This window comes from Coffea eugenioides, chromosome 9 (genome assembly GCF_003713205.1).
Source record: "Coffea eugenioides isolate CCC68of chromosome 9, Ceug_1.0, whole genome shotgun sequence".
In the NCBI taxonomy this organism is placed as follows: Eukaryota; Viridiplantae; Streptophyta; class Magnoliopsida; order Gentianales; family Rubiaceae; genus Coffea; species Coffea eugenioides.
The window spans coordinates 759,469-773,261 of NC_040043.1; the positions used below are offsets into that span (position 1 = coordinate 759,469).

A 13,793-nucleotide genomic window follows, 5' to 3' on the forward strand; every position below is an offset into this window, starting at 1 on the left:
ATTGACTCCAATGAACACATCAAATCCTACTCTGAGTTATATTATATTTGACTGCTTTACTTCATCCGCAGGTCCAGTTTGGCAGATCAAAGGATGAGCTTGTGCCAATAGATGGAAATTATTTAGTGCAAGAAACTGAAGGTATTCTACTTGATATCCACTATCTAATGAGTAAAGAGAAAAGGTGACAAAAGAAAGGAAAGGTTTACAAGGGAGAACAATGCCAGAGGTATCCTGAATTACAAAACCTGAGCCTGTTTTCATAATCTGAAACACCAACAACCTCTCTTTTTTGGGGGGTTGGGGGGAAGGCCTGAAGATTAGTTTTTCTACATATTCATCAACAAAAAATTTGACCAAAGTGGAAAGAGAACAACGAGGATGAGAACAATTCCAAGACCAATGGCAATGCATGTACATTTTCTTGAGCTTTTCTGGTATTCCCTAGCTTCCTGAAGTTGTTCAGTGCCTCGCCTAACGAATGAACTAGCGTGTGCTACATGACTTTCAATGTCATTCAGCTGTTGCCCTTGTGCTTCAACAAGCGCAGCCATGTCCAAGAAAATCTGGTGGAGTTCAATCAAATTCTTTTCAATCTCCTTGACAGAATCATGCCTTTCTTGGATCTCAGAAATTGTATCCAGAATCTGGCCTCTTCCTTGTTCCTGAATTGCCTTCTGAAGGAATGTCTCACTTTCACCGCTTGAAATCAAATTCTCAATGAGATCATCGTTTGCTTTCTCCCCTGTTACTGTAAAATATCTTCTTCCTACTGTTTCTTTGTACTCAGCATTCATTTTAGCCCTCAACCCTTGAAAATCATCCATCAAATCCTTCAGCTTTTTGCCTAAGCCGCTGACAACAGAAGTTCTAGTCCTATCAGTAGAGGACCCCGGACCGCATCCTGGAACCTTTCGATTAGCTTGGTTAGACCTATCGAGAGCCTCAAGCTTTCCTTTAATAATCTTTACTCGTTTTAGAACCTGACAGACATCTGAGTCCATCCTAGACCTGAGCTCTTTCATGGTTTTTGCATTGTGTACCGTTTTGCTCTCTTCATTTGATTCTTGCAATCTCTTGTAGAGTTTCTCGACATCTTCCATGTCTTTCTTGACATTCTCTACATCGTCAAAAAATTTATTGAGATTACTATCATCATTTCCAGACGGGCTACCAGCCTCAAGATCGTCAATGACCTGACGTTTGATGTCCTGATACTTTTTAAAGGAATGGGAGAATAGATCATTCATCTTGACTACTCTCTGGGCACAATTCCTCCTCTCTTTGCCAAATTAGGTTCTCCTGTGAAAGCAGGATTTCCACACAGGGAGGATTTGCCCTGTCCTAACCTTCTCTCTTCTCTCCCTAGGTAAGCATGTAATCGCCAATGGCTATTTTCATACTCATGAAAAGTTGAGGGAAGAAGAGAAGGTGACAAAAGCAAAGCCTTCATTAAGAAACAATTTTGATTCATTGTTTGGAAAGAATAGATGATTATTATTAGAGGTATGTAGTAGTTATCAAAGCTCAACCAAAGTAACATGTGGACTAACGTTAAAAGTGGAGAAAGTTACTCATTAAATTTGCCTCAGACACTTGGACAATGACTTCTGAGAAATTGTCCCAAGAATTAGGATTGACCTGGTCCACTTGTAAATTTATATCTAAACCTATAAATAGAAGGCTAATTAGGTAATACAAGTTCAATCTGGGATCAAGAAGTCATTAGCATTAAAATGAATGTTGGAAGTAAAATGATCATTAGCAGGCCAGCCAAAAGACTTTGATGGATATATCGTTTGCAACCAATTGGTTAGCAGAAAATGAATAGGAAATTTGAGATTTCTTCATTTGCTATAGAGCAAATGAGGAACTTCTGAAAATTCCTTTTATTCATTACATTGGACATGTGACTCGCGGAATCTTTCAGTCTTGTAACTATGCACCCAATTGCTTCCTCGCCTCTGGAAAAACTGCTTTAGAAGATGGACAGAGAAATAAAAGGAAAAGTGAAAAATGGAGAATAACAATTAGCATAACCAAGCAACCAGGCCACCAAGAAACTTGGACAAAGAATGAAAAATAAACAATGTAGGAATAACCTGTTGACTCCAAACTCCATACCAAACTCTCAAAGTTTCGATTTGGGGATGTTCTATGCTGCAAGTATCAAGATTTCCAAAGCTCCTATCATAACATCGATCATTCCGACTGACTGGAGCATGCGTCTCTATTACTTTCTTGAGTTATGTTTCCTAAAGCTAACTTGGGAATCCAGAAAATTTTCTGTTCAGTTATATGTGCCTGAACAAAAACAAGAAACGTGAAACAAACTTATGTATGGATTTCAGAATTTGCTCGGTGCTGAGGCTGCTGTTCCGCTTGTAATTTTAGTTGCATGAGAGTACATTTTAAACTTGTTTCTTGAACCTGACGTATGAAACCAGAAAAACACTGATCAGAGGAAAATTATCGTAAGATAAACCGAAATAGGTGATGCTCTTCTCATACATTTTAGCAAGTGTAAGATAACTGCCTACTTAATTCGTTTCAAATGACTATATGCCAAAATCTTTCAATGTATTTTGCTGATATCACTATTTATCCTATATTATGTATGTTGGCACACGTATTTGAAATATAAAGAGAACTTGTTTTGGTCATGGTAAAAAAAAAAAAGCAAGAGCAGACTAACTATGTTTGGCAAAAAATAGCTTTATTTGTCAATAAAAAGCATAGTCAGATTTCAATGCGTTATACTCGTACCTCTAAGGCAGAAATGAACTTGAAAAGCTCCAAGCACTCTTCCAACAACAACTTTTCTTGTGTAACTATCTCTGCTAGCTCTCTACACGCTGCTGCTGTCTTGTCAGCCTGCAACATTTGCAACTAAAACTAAGTATATATGGAGGAAAGGGACAAAAGAAATTTTTGATAACGGATTAAATCTTTGTATACCATAGCTGGAAACTTAGAATTTGTCAACTTGATTGATGAAGTGAGATCTGATGCAGCTCGAAGAACCATAGAGAGTGATTGTGGTTCCATCTGCAGCACAGTGTTTGGTTATTTTTGTTATTGTTGTTTTTATCCCTTCCATAAACAATGCAAGTTTCTCAAAAAGTTAGCTCAGCTCATCAACCTACCTTTGCCCCTTCAACAAGGGGTACCTTACAAACAGCAGACTGCAAACAATCTTTGGTCACATTTACTGCTGATTTATGTTGCCTCTCCATAGAACCCCATGCTTCCAGTGACTTGATCTGCACTTATAGTTCACCATATAAGCATTACTTACACTTCTATCTAAGTGCATAAGAGATCTAGTCAATACTGGCTATTGTTAGAAAATTTTAAAAGAAGTGAGCAAGAGTAGCAATGCATTTTTACACACTTGAGATTGAAGAACGTAATTTAGTTTCATCTCTTGTTTCTCTCTCTCTAGCCGCAATTTCTTCTGTCTGACAGAGTGTTGCAACTTTGCTATACCATTCCAAGCATATATTAAGTTGCTCTGCAAAATCAAAACGGCACTCATCAGTAACTTTAAGTTGAATGTCAACCAATCTAACAAGAACACTTTCGAGGGAAAAGTCACTAATAAACTACACCTGTCAATAAAACAGACATAAAATGCTATAATGAACAGCACATATCAAGAACACTTTCTCATTTCGTTTGCCATTTAATATCAATAAAACAGCCATAAAATGCTATAAATTTGGTCTGATGTGCAACTAAAAGTAATATGTTTTATAGAATATGTTGATTCCAATATCTGACTGAACACTCAAAAGTGAACTTAATACATGACAAATTGTTTGACTGCTGATCTATTAGGTTACTTCTAACTTCAAGTACATCATCAACAACATTCAACCTGATCTCTTAGAAGCAAAACTAAAGTAAGATTTCTGTTGCTCAGTCAAGGCTCTCTGAAATTTGATCAAAAGTATGAAGTTCCTTTGACCCCAAAATGGTGCAAAAGTACCAATACCCCAGGAAAAGAATGATGCTTAAGGATATTTTTGCACTATAAAAAGAACACTTGTGATGGAGGGTATCTGAGGACAAATTGGATCCATTTTTTTGGTAAACTTTTTTGACGTCTGTTGATCTCTCAAGGATTATTTGCATAAGAACTACCAGTTACATCTTCTGCAAAGTAAATATAGAGTTCTTTGATGCCTCCATGAAAGAAATGGCAATGGTACAGGAACGGGATAAGTGTTTTGATCTGTATACATGATCAGTCGAATTTTCTGCTTTGTCATCTAAAACAAATTGGCCATGATCATACATTTTTACAAGGATTTTATCAAAATCAGCAAAACTTTTTCCCTCAAAGGGAAGATAAAACAATATTTTTGGCAAACTGCACTCTTCTCTTAAAGAAAGAAATAGAATAGAGATATAAAAGACATATAATCTGATGCAATATTGGCTCTACCTAAAAGACGCGAGAACCTCTGTCAGGTCCAAACAACCACCCAATGCAGGGGTTGAGAGTACTTCTAAAGCAATATTTCTCCTCTTGTCCGAAATGATATCAATTGTATCCAATTTAAGCACACATGCTCCAACATTACTGAGCTACTAAATTGTTGGAAAAGCAATTATACAAACCTCAGATTGTTTAGTGATCTTTGAGTTGACAACCTCAGCTCTGGCATTTGCATACCTCCACTGCACCAACCTACTATGAAACATACGTAATTGATGAACACTCTCCCCTATGCCTAATCCTAGAGGTGATGAGACACCTGGAGAGTGTTTCTTTCCCTTCAACAATTCAAGACCCATGGTAAGCAGATTTCCAACTCCCTTAACTTTTGAAGGACTAGTCGGAGGCTTCATATTCGGCATTGTCTTCCCCTTGTTTTCTTCAGACCCTGCAGGTGAGCCAGATCTCAAAGGTGATGTTCCCAATTTCGATGTCTCACTGCCATAAGCCTTCAGTGAATTGGACCTCTTCATTGCATTCTTCAAAGTAAATATTTTGGGCGAATTGTCTCCTGATACAGGCTTCTGAACTGTACCAGAATCTGAACTCCATCTACGAGACCTTAACGATGAATCTTGCAAATACTTTGATGGGATTTCGAGTCCATACATTCTTGAACTCACAGTTGGTGCCATATAGGACGCTGGAAAGCTTTTTCCAGTAACTGCAGAATCAAAACTCGTGCCCGAATGCATTTCACTCTGATCAGACTCTGAGTCCACCACCATATCAGCCAAGTAATCAGATCTTCGTCTTCGAAGCGCAGTTTCATCTACTGAAAGCCTTCCAGGGGCTATATTATCATCAGACACGTTAGGTGATTTTGATGATGAGGGTGAATTCGATGATTTTCGAGAAAACTTAAACTTCCCTGTATAACGCATTGATGCACCAAAAAGAGGCTTATGATTCTCTTTACAAATCTTGTTTTCATTCTCAAATCTTTTAAACTCTGTACAGCTTCTCTGCCTATTCAAAAACGATGGATTATTTGATTTCTCCGGGTTCTTACGCTGCGCAAGGTCTATTAGTCTCTCATTTCCAATGCATTCAGCAAGAGTGCCATTCTTGGACTTTGAAGGTTGTGTTGAAGTTGTAGATGATGGTGAAGATGACGGCCAAAGCCCCCGCATAAACCCTGTACTATCCAAGTTGCTCTTCTTTCGAGTATCCGTAGGTGATCTACCGGGCTTTTGTCGAAGAGTAGAAGGACTATGGTTTGGAGAATTAACCACATTTTCCACTGATGGAGTTGAACTTGGTGATGACAGAAATCTTGAGCTGACTTCACGAGACTTGGCCTTCCTATGCCTCAACCGTTGGTGATCAAGAACCAATGGTTCTCCTTCTTGACTAGGCATTTTGATCAGAAAACACGCACAACACACAGTAGACAAAGAGAGGGAATTGAAGAATGGTTAAAGTTTGAGAAATATTTGGGATTCTGGGGGCTTTCCACATGGATGTTGTTGGTCACGTTGCCAAAGAAAAGAGCCGATAGGTAAAACAACCACTTGAAAAGTGGCGGCAATTTAGATGTAGTCCAGCCGGCTTCAACAGGAGTCTTGGTAAATGGATGTGAAATTAACGTCAATGACATTGTTCTTTTATTTTTATTTTTTGTTTTATTAACTTTGGTTTATTGGCAATTGGAATTTTTAGCCGCTAATATTCTTCAACTTCTTTTCTATAAAGCTATTGACTATTTACAATAGCTTACAAGGATTAATCTTCTATATTATTATTGAATGCATAATAACTGTAGATTATCTTTCGTCTCTTTAGAACTCATTCTCTCTTCCTTCTTTCTAAACTTCTTCCGACCAATGTCTTATTTGACTCTCCCATAGGAGAGAGACCTGGTATCCCTGTGGAAGGGGGCTCTTTTTCTAGTTTTATTTCCTTTGTTTGAATAATTTTTCTTCTGGATTTTTTAGTGAGAGCATGTTCTCTATTAGGATTTTCTAGTGAGGGATTCTTCTCTCAATTTCTCTGGTGAGAGTTTCATTCTCTTCTAGAATATCCTTGTGAGAGTGATCTTCATTTTTTGTCTTTTTACAAATAGTGAAATTAAAGATTTGGTAGATCTCAACAACCAAATATGGAAGTCAAGTCTAAAATTTCTTTGGATTTGAAGTAGTTTTTATCAAATTTGACTATCTAACTAATGGAAGATATAGGTACATATTTCTTGAATTGTAGTGACATCTATCTAATGGAAGATATCCTTGGAAGATTTATACTAGTTGTTTAGATATGTCATCTATCTTTTGATTTTCAAATTTATATGGATCTGTGTCATGTTTGATGTACTTATTGCCATCAGTATAGATTTTAGAACGATACTGTCCTTTTTACTAGAAAAAAAACAATACACTATCAATATTAGATGTATAACAATTGATTTGATTTTCATGTGTGTCATTCATAATCATGATCATGTATACACTTTTATTGTATAAAGATTAACTCATCCTACAATTCTACACTTCTAGTAAGAATAGAAGATTTTTGGCGTGGACTCTTGTCTCTAATTAGGTTTGACCTTTCGCAACGAACAAATCAAATGAAGTTAGCGATTATATAATCTACAAAAGCACGTAGAATCAATATATGTAGACTTGTCTTTAACTACTAGAGTATAATTTCATTCGATTGTTTCACTTTTTTATTTGATGACCCTGTAAAATAAGTTTACAATAGAACAATCAAAAACTAAAGCCTTAACATATTAGCATGAGCAGCTTTTGTTAATTATGATTAATTAGATTTTTGCAAAATCCATAACAACTTAGAAGAGACCCTATATTTAACCATTTTTATGTGAAAAAACAAGCCAATTAAGGTTTCCAAAACCAAGCCTAATTGCAATGACCTTGTTGAAGGCAAAGGGCTAGCTTGATATTTCATTAGTGACAAGTTTTTGAGTGTTTGAATGATTGTTGAAGATTTGGAGAGATTAACATATGGATGTTTGTGCAGAAGACAAAACAAGAAGTTTTAATAAGAATGGAGTAGTTTTTTCAGGATTCTGTCAATTAGATTAGCCGGCATTTCAATTCTTTTTTTTTTTTTCGGTTGCAGAGATTGAACTGATTGGCTATTGATGTTGGAGGAAGCTTATTGTAACTTATAAGATTTGTATATCTTTAGAAAGTGAATGATGAGATTAGAAGTGGATATAGAGAGACATTTGGCAATATGAGGAGGTGCATGGTGAGATATTAATAAAAATTGTCTATCTAAATTATTCTTTCACACATCTGTTACATCAATGCACAACTTCAAGCAAAGCAAATTTTCATTATATTCCGAGTCAGTGATAGATTCCATGGGACTAAGTGATTTAAAAATTTATTGATTCTCTTTTTCTTTGATATGAAATTTATGAGAAAGATTGTCAGGAGTTAAAATGAGTGACAGGCGAAAATACTTACCACTATACTACAACGACCTCATTGGCTTGAGTTATCAGACTGTTTATATTTATTTAATTTCTAAGGGACGTTTTTAAATTTTATTTTGACTGACATGGTGGCTTTAGCTTATTGGGTTATTACCTAAAACAAGAACCAACTTTTTACTAACATTTAACAGAAAAGAACTTAAGGATATTTCTTGAAGTTTTAGAGCTATAATGAAAAACAAAATTCATAGTTTGAGTATGTTTACTCCTATTTTCAAAGAATCATTACAAATGATTACTGTATGGCCTTGTGTATCAAGGCCAGACAACTAATGCTTCTTCTTTTACAATGTCAACCTGAGAATACAAACAACTGATGCCAATTGCAGGCCAACATTGTGCTTCCAAACAGAGTATCTTGTGTATCAGTATCCAACAAAGAAATCTGGTCAATGTAGAACTTTATGAATTTGAAATCATAATGGACAAATGCTACTGAACAGGTAGACTGTGTAACTTGTACCCAAGATAGAGAAAGAATACAACAACAGTTCAGGCACTACAGCTATGTTCCTAGATTACAAGCACTATATCCCTGCAAGACCTGATACAACTCGTGTGAATATTCTCAGCATTAAAGGAAAAAAAGGGTCCTCAATGAGCCCCAATATACCTTGCAAGGGATGAATCACCAGGACTGCAACTCAATGAACGTTGCACTGTTGTAGTAGAGGATGACCATAATCAACATATTTGTCCCACAGGGGTTTATACTTCTCCATCCCAATCTTCAACCATGGTTTTGAGTTCCCGTTGAAATGCAACACAGCCCCGTTTTCTATCACGTGAGGGTCTACATTGGTGTAGCCCAAACCTAACACATGCCAAGAAAGATCTAATGGCTGTGTCAATCCATAGAAGGTCAGCAATCCAGGTGGAAGTGTGCCAAGTTTCCACAATGTCCTATCTACATTTTTTTCCTGCCAGTAGTGATAAATTCCTGTAACATCCCTCTTCCTCCACTCTACCAAGTCAAACACATTCATCCCGAACGCCCACCCACAGGCATCAGGGTCAAAGTGTGCACGTATCAGAGGATGAGAATAGTTTAGGTATTTGTGGTATCTATGGAATGTCTCCATGCACGTCTCAACCGCACCATTAACGTTGCTATTCAGATCAATGGAGAACAAAGGAGACAGATCCTTCTGAACTACAATGTCATCATCTAGAAACACCACCTTCTTCAGTGCAGGAAAAACCTCTGGGATATAGAACCTCAGGTGGTTAAGCATAGAAAGGTACTTGGGATTCCTGAACTTAATTGGTGTTCGGCCATCGTCGATACTGCCAGAGAAATAATAACTCTGAGTTTCAGAGTCTTGAAGCTGTTTAAGAACAGGAACATAAGAAGCATTTAACCAGCCGAAGTCTTCAAACTTCTGGACATCAACTGTAACTCCACGGAAGCTATTCATGGTGAACCAGGCCTTCATTGCAGCATAGTTCACCTCATCAGTAACGAGGTGGAAGACTACCTTACCAGGATCCTTAGAATTTAAAGCTGTTGAATTCACAACAACTGAAGTTGCAAGGACATTGTCAGAGAAGACGCAAAAATGATTAAGATTATTATCTTCCAGTTTTGCGGCTAATTGCCTTTTATCATGTAGTATTCTCTGTAGATTTGAGTTCTTGAACCATTCAGTTGTCAGCCGAACACCAAGGCAATACAAACTCTTGGGGACTTCTTCAGCAGCTATTTGTCCAAACTTTGAACTCTTTTCATTGACGGAATTCATCTGTTCTTCAAGCCCCTGGATTTTAGCTTTCAGCCTCATGATCATTGTTGCACTGTCATAATGTAGTTGTTGTGCTTGGTAAAGCAAGAGGGCCATATCACGAATTGTAGTTTCTGATTCTCCAGTAGTCAAGGGAGTTCTTCTCAAGGCAGCATTTGAAAGAAGGATTTGTGAATTGCGGATTTGAGCACTGAGTTCCCATGCAAGTTGGAGGTTGTTGCTTTCTTTTGCAATTACAACAAAGGCCTTGGCAAGAGAAATCTGATCATTAAGTTGTCTTGCAACTGAGTCTGGGCTCAACATTTCTTCAGTTACGTTAAGGCCTTCTATGGTTCTGTCATGTCTAAATGATTTCTGCAGAACCAAGAGAGAGAAAAAAAAAAGAGGAAAAATGATTTTCAAGTCCAAACTTTTAAGGAAGGCACTAGGCAAAAACAGCAATCCAACTAACTGAGAAGAAAGAGAATAATCCTCAAATCCTAAGGGAGAGTTGAGTTCAAACAAAAACAACATAGATCCAAGCATTATCATCCCACGTGCACATGCAATCAAGTGTCTACATGTAATCTACATACGAATAATACATCAATGTTTTCTAAGGAAGTTCATCAAGTTCATGGACCTATAAATTCTATGATATCAGACAAGAAAAACTCAACAAGTCTAAGTAAGCCACAAGATTCCTAGTTTCTTTTAAATATCATGCTTTATCTTCACATAAAACAAATAAGGTCACATATTTCAACTGTTCCTAATCTTTCTTGTAGTGCAACCTACCATGTATCACATATTAAAATCCAGAAGCAAACAATAATTATGCAAAAGTTCACGCAAGAAAGATGCTGAAAGTGCGATATGAGAGGAAAAAAAATTCAAATATGATTACTTGTAAACTGTCCAGATGACGCTTCTCCAGATACATCCGAAAATCAGCCATGCAAAAGGATTCCAAGAAAAAATCAGCCATGCAAAACGATTTTAAGAGAAAATCAGCCCTGCTTATTCCAGAAATAGTTTAATTATACTTTTTTAACTCTATTAAATCAATAGAGTCCAGGTTTACATTAGGAAAATTCTGTGCTTTCCTAGTTCATTGAATAATTTAATTCCACTTTCCAAATTTGTTATATTAAAATATCTTACATCAGGAAATTCTAGTGCTTTCCCGATTTATTAGATTTCAGTATGAGATTCTTGAAAAGTGATGCAAGTGTCAAACACGTCAAAGTCTAATAAGCAACAGCACTAGTTTCCTCATAAGGTGTTACTGTTATTATCATCAATAAGATCACAAACTAAATTCTCCTCAAACCTTCAAGTTGGTAATGTGGCACCACAGTCATAGAATGGTTACACAAGTGGAAAAAGGTAGACAAAAGCTGTTCTTGTAGTCCAAACAAGGTCGCTTGGCATTTCAGTCACATTAAAAGTTCTGTATCCAACAATATAAATGTGACATTCAGGATGATATCTGTACTCAATTCAAATCTGTTTGCAAAGTATGGCATAATAGATGGATTCCTGGGGTTCCACTCAAGAAGGTAACAGCACTAGATGAAACAGAAAAGCCTGCAGTGAGCTACACTCTTCTAAGTCAAAAAGCATTTTCATCTCTTTCTGTAAGTAGACGTGTTGTCTGCAGATGGAGATTCATGCATCTCAACCCTATTTCATAGTAACCTTAGCAGAAACGTGCCACCACCACTACTACCACTATCAGTCTACATATTACTGTTATTATGTTTGAAATAATCATGAATTGCATGCCATTTATTCAAATTAATACCACATCAATATCACATTAAACTTAAAAAATTTGAACATCTGTCAATTTTATTCAAGAACAATAGAATCCTAATTATATCCTACAGCTGGAAACAAGACACTTCTCTGAGCAACCAAAATGCGACTAAAAGAACAAAAAGCCTACTTGCTCATTTCCCACAGCAGTTTTCAGCGTCAGCTTCAATATTATTTGCACAAGGAGACTTTACAAGCATTCATTTTGACCTCATACAAGTGGCAGAAAAATACACTCAAACTTGAGGCACATCAACAAGCTGCTATATAAGTAGTCAGTACAAAAAGATATAATTGGTATTCAATTATCCATGATCAGCATTTTTGAATAGATTTTCAATATTGAATGTTGATAGACATAAACATAAACCATTCACATCAGCTTCAGTTCACCCAGATTTGCTTTTAGTTTGTTAATAATAACCACTTTCACTACCTTGCCTAGAAAAAGATGCAAATACTGCTTGCACCTGGGGATTTATGTCAAACAGACTGACAGGCATTTCAAGCCTGAACTCGGCACGTTTAATTTCTAAGCTTCAAGGTATATTTTACTGACAGTCTTCTGTTTCCTTTCCGAGTAACAAGAAGCCACATTTAATAACATGTCCTATCCTTTAATACTGCTTATCTGCATCAAATCGTTCCCAAAAGCTTTCAACTTGTTTAATATCTAGCATCACCACTTTTCTTGACCCTTCTAATGTTCCGGTTTCTCCTTTTGTTTCATGTATTTCCTATATATACTTCTGAATTCAATCAATTAAAGCAGCCAGTTTTCCACACATTATGCAAACTCGCATGCAACTCCTTCACAAAATTAGAAACCTAGCCTCTTAAGATCTCATATTTACCTTTCTTTTTAGCAATTCTATGCGACAAATAACTAACTACCAGCACTTGTTCATGTGATAATGTTCTACATCTAACAATAATCTAAGCAACTTTTGTTTTCTGTTTTTATTTTTTTTAAATTTTTGTTTATGTTTTAAATTTTTGTATTTGTTTGAGCAATAATCTGAGCTACTACATCTTACATATTAAGACAAAAAGAATCAAATGATTCCCCATTCCAGCATTACAAAAAAAAAAAAAAAAAAGAACCACATCCCCAGTCTCCTTCAAGAAATTTTGCCACAAGACAGTCTGTGTCAGCTTCTCCATGAACTAAAAAAGCAGCTAGCTTTAATTACTTCATAAGCTCAGAGATAACAGCACAATTCAATTTCGACCAAAACCCACCAACAGAACAAGAAGCAGAAGAAACACATGTAAGAGCAATTCACGATACTAAACTCTAATGTACTAATTAATCAAAACAATAAGAACCTTAATCTGCACATTATATCTCTCAGCAGAGCTTAAATTACTATTACTTTTCTTCATATTTCAAGAAAGCAGATAAAACCCAATTTTCATTTTTTCTTAAAAAGATATAAATTTGAATCCAAATTTACCTTGGTATAAGGCGATCTCGAGGTGGGTTGATGGCTATCTCTGCTAAGAAAAACAATAAACAGCAAAATTAGCAACCCAATAAGGGTCAACCAAAATACGTTCGAAAGCCGCCGCCTAGCCGGCCGTCTAAAATCTGGCCCTCTCCTCCTCATTCTATTTCAAATCGTATCCTCTAATTTCAGAAAAAAGAAAGAACAAAAAACAGCTGAGCCCTTTTCACTACATACTAGCTTATCTCAGAAAAATTAAGGATTTGCTTCCCTGCCGACAAATTTCGATGGCTTTTACTGCAAGTTTAAAAGTAGCAGTAGCAGCAGAGCAAGATGGAAACAGGAGAAGCAAAGGGGTTAGAGATCTAGCAACACGTTTCTTGGATGTAGCTGGAAAGTGCTCATCTAATAGAAACTGTTCAATTTTCTTTAACGGCACTGGACTAGACTTCTTGAGTTGTCATTTAGGTTAAGAAAATGTGACAAATTATTGTCCGACATGCACCTAGTACTGTTGTTGTTGGACCACTGCCCCTCTAGAGCTTGGCTAATGGATAATCAAATATAAGGGCTTCAAGTATTAATTTTTTTGGTAAAAATAAAATTAGTTCCAAACATTATTTAAATATAGTGATATAGTAAATGTGAATTTGTAAATTAGATGTAATTTATATATCCTAATGAGTACGTTGAGAGCCATAATTTAAAAACAATCTCTTTTTTTTTTAATATATTCTAGCACTACTTGGACTATGCTATATGTGATGAATGTTAGATTTGACTTCTTTTGTGTTTTTGTTGTTCGAAAATCTAATTAGGTTTTGTTCCAAAAG

At 36.2% G+C, this 13,793-nt stretch overlaps 3 protein-coding genes across 3 annotated transcripts; all 3 read right to left on the reverse strand.

Annotated features, from left to right (window-relative positions):
- Positions 1 to 329: 329 nt before the first annotated feature.
- Positions 330 to 1,250, reverse strand: LOC113783183 (syntaxin-124-like). The gene has a single exon (XM_027329249.1). The coding sequence runs from the start codon at positions 1,248 to 1,250 to the stop codon at positions 330 to 332; it is 921 nt and encodes a 306-aa protein (XP_027185050.1).
- Positions 1,251 to 1,255: 5 nt separating this feature from the next.
- LOC113783185 (QWRF motif-containing protein 3-like) lies at positions 1,256 to 5,865 on the reverse strand. Its single transcript, XM_027329250.1, has 8 exons — positions 4,627 to 5,865; positions 3,395 to 3,514; positions 3,147 to 3,263; positions 2,959 to 3,048; positions 2,767 to 2,874; positions 2,217 to 2,304; positions 1,588 to 1,670; positions 1,256 to 1,447 (listed from the first exon to the last, which is right to left on the reverse strand). The coding sequence occupies exons 1-8, from the start codon at positions 5,863 to 5,865 to the stop codon at positions 1,256 to 1,258; spliced, it is 2,037 nt and encodes a 678-aa protein (XP_027185051.1).
- A 2,491-nt stretch (positions 5,866 to 8,356) lies between these two features.
- LOC113783577 (probable galacturonosyltransferase 10) lies at positions 8,357 to 13,360 on the reverse strand. Its single transcript, XM_027329760.1, has 2 exons — positions 12,970 to 13,360; positions 8,357 to 10,066 (listed from the first exon to the last, which is right to left on the reverse strand). Exons 1-2 carry the CDS (start codon positions 13,120 to 13,122, stop codon positions 8,615 to 8,617), a joined length of 1,605 nt encoding a protein of 534 aa, XP_027185561.1. The 5' UTR covers positions 13,123 to 13,360; the 3' UTR covers positions 8,357 to 8,614.
- Positions 13,361 to 13,793: the final 433 nt, after the last annotated feature.

Coding starts and splice junctions, on each gene's coding strand:
- LOC113783183 (XM_027329249.1), bottom strand. CDS start 1,250: ATGAATGATCTATTCTCCCATTCCTTTAAAAAGTATCAGGACATCAAA.
- LOC113783185 (XM_027329250.1), bottom strand. CDS start 5,865: ATGCCTAGTCAAGAAGGAGAACCATTGGTTCTTGATCACCAACGGTTG. Junction 3,049..3,146: donor CCCTTGTTGAAGGGGCAAAG/GTAGGTTGATGA, acceptor ACTGTGCTGCAG/ATGGAACCACAATCACTCTC. Junction 1,671..2,216: donor TAATAGAGACGCATGCTCCA/GTCAGTCGGAAT, acceptor TTCTATTTATAG/GTTTAGATATAAATTTACAA.
- LOC113783577 (XM_027329760.1), bottom strand. CDS start 13,122: ATGAGGAGGAGAGGGCCAGATTTTAGACGGCCGGCTAGGCGGCGGCTT. Junction 10,067..12,969: donor CGAGATCGCCTTATACCAAG/GTAAATTTGGAT, acceptor TTGGTTCTGCAG/AAATCATTTAGACATGACAG.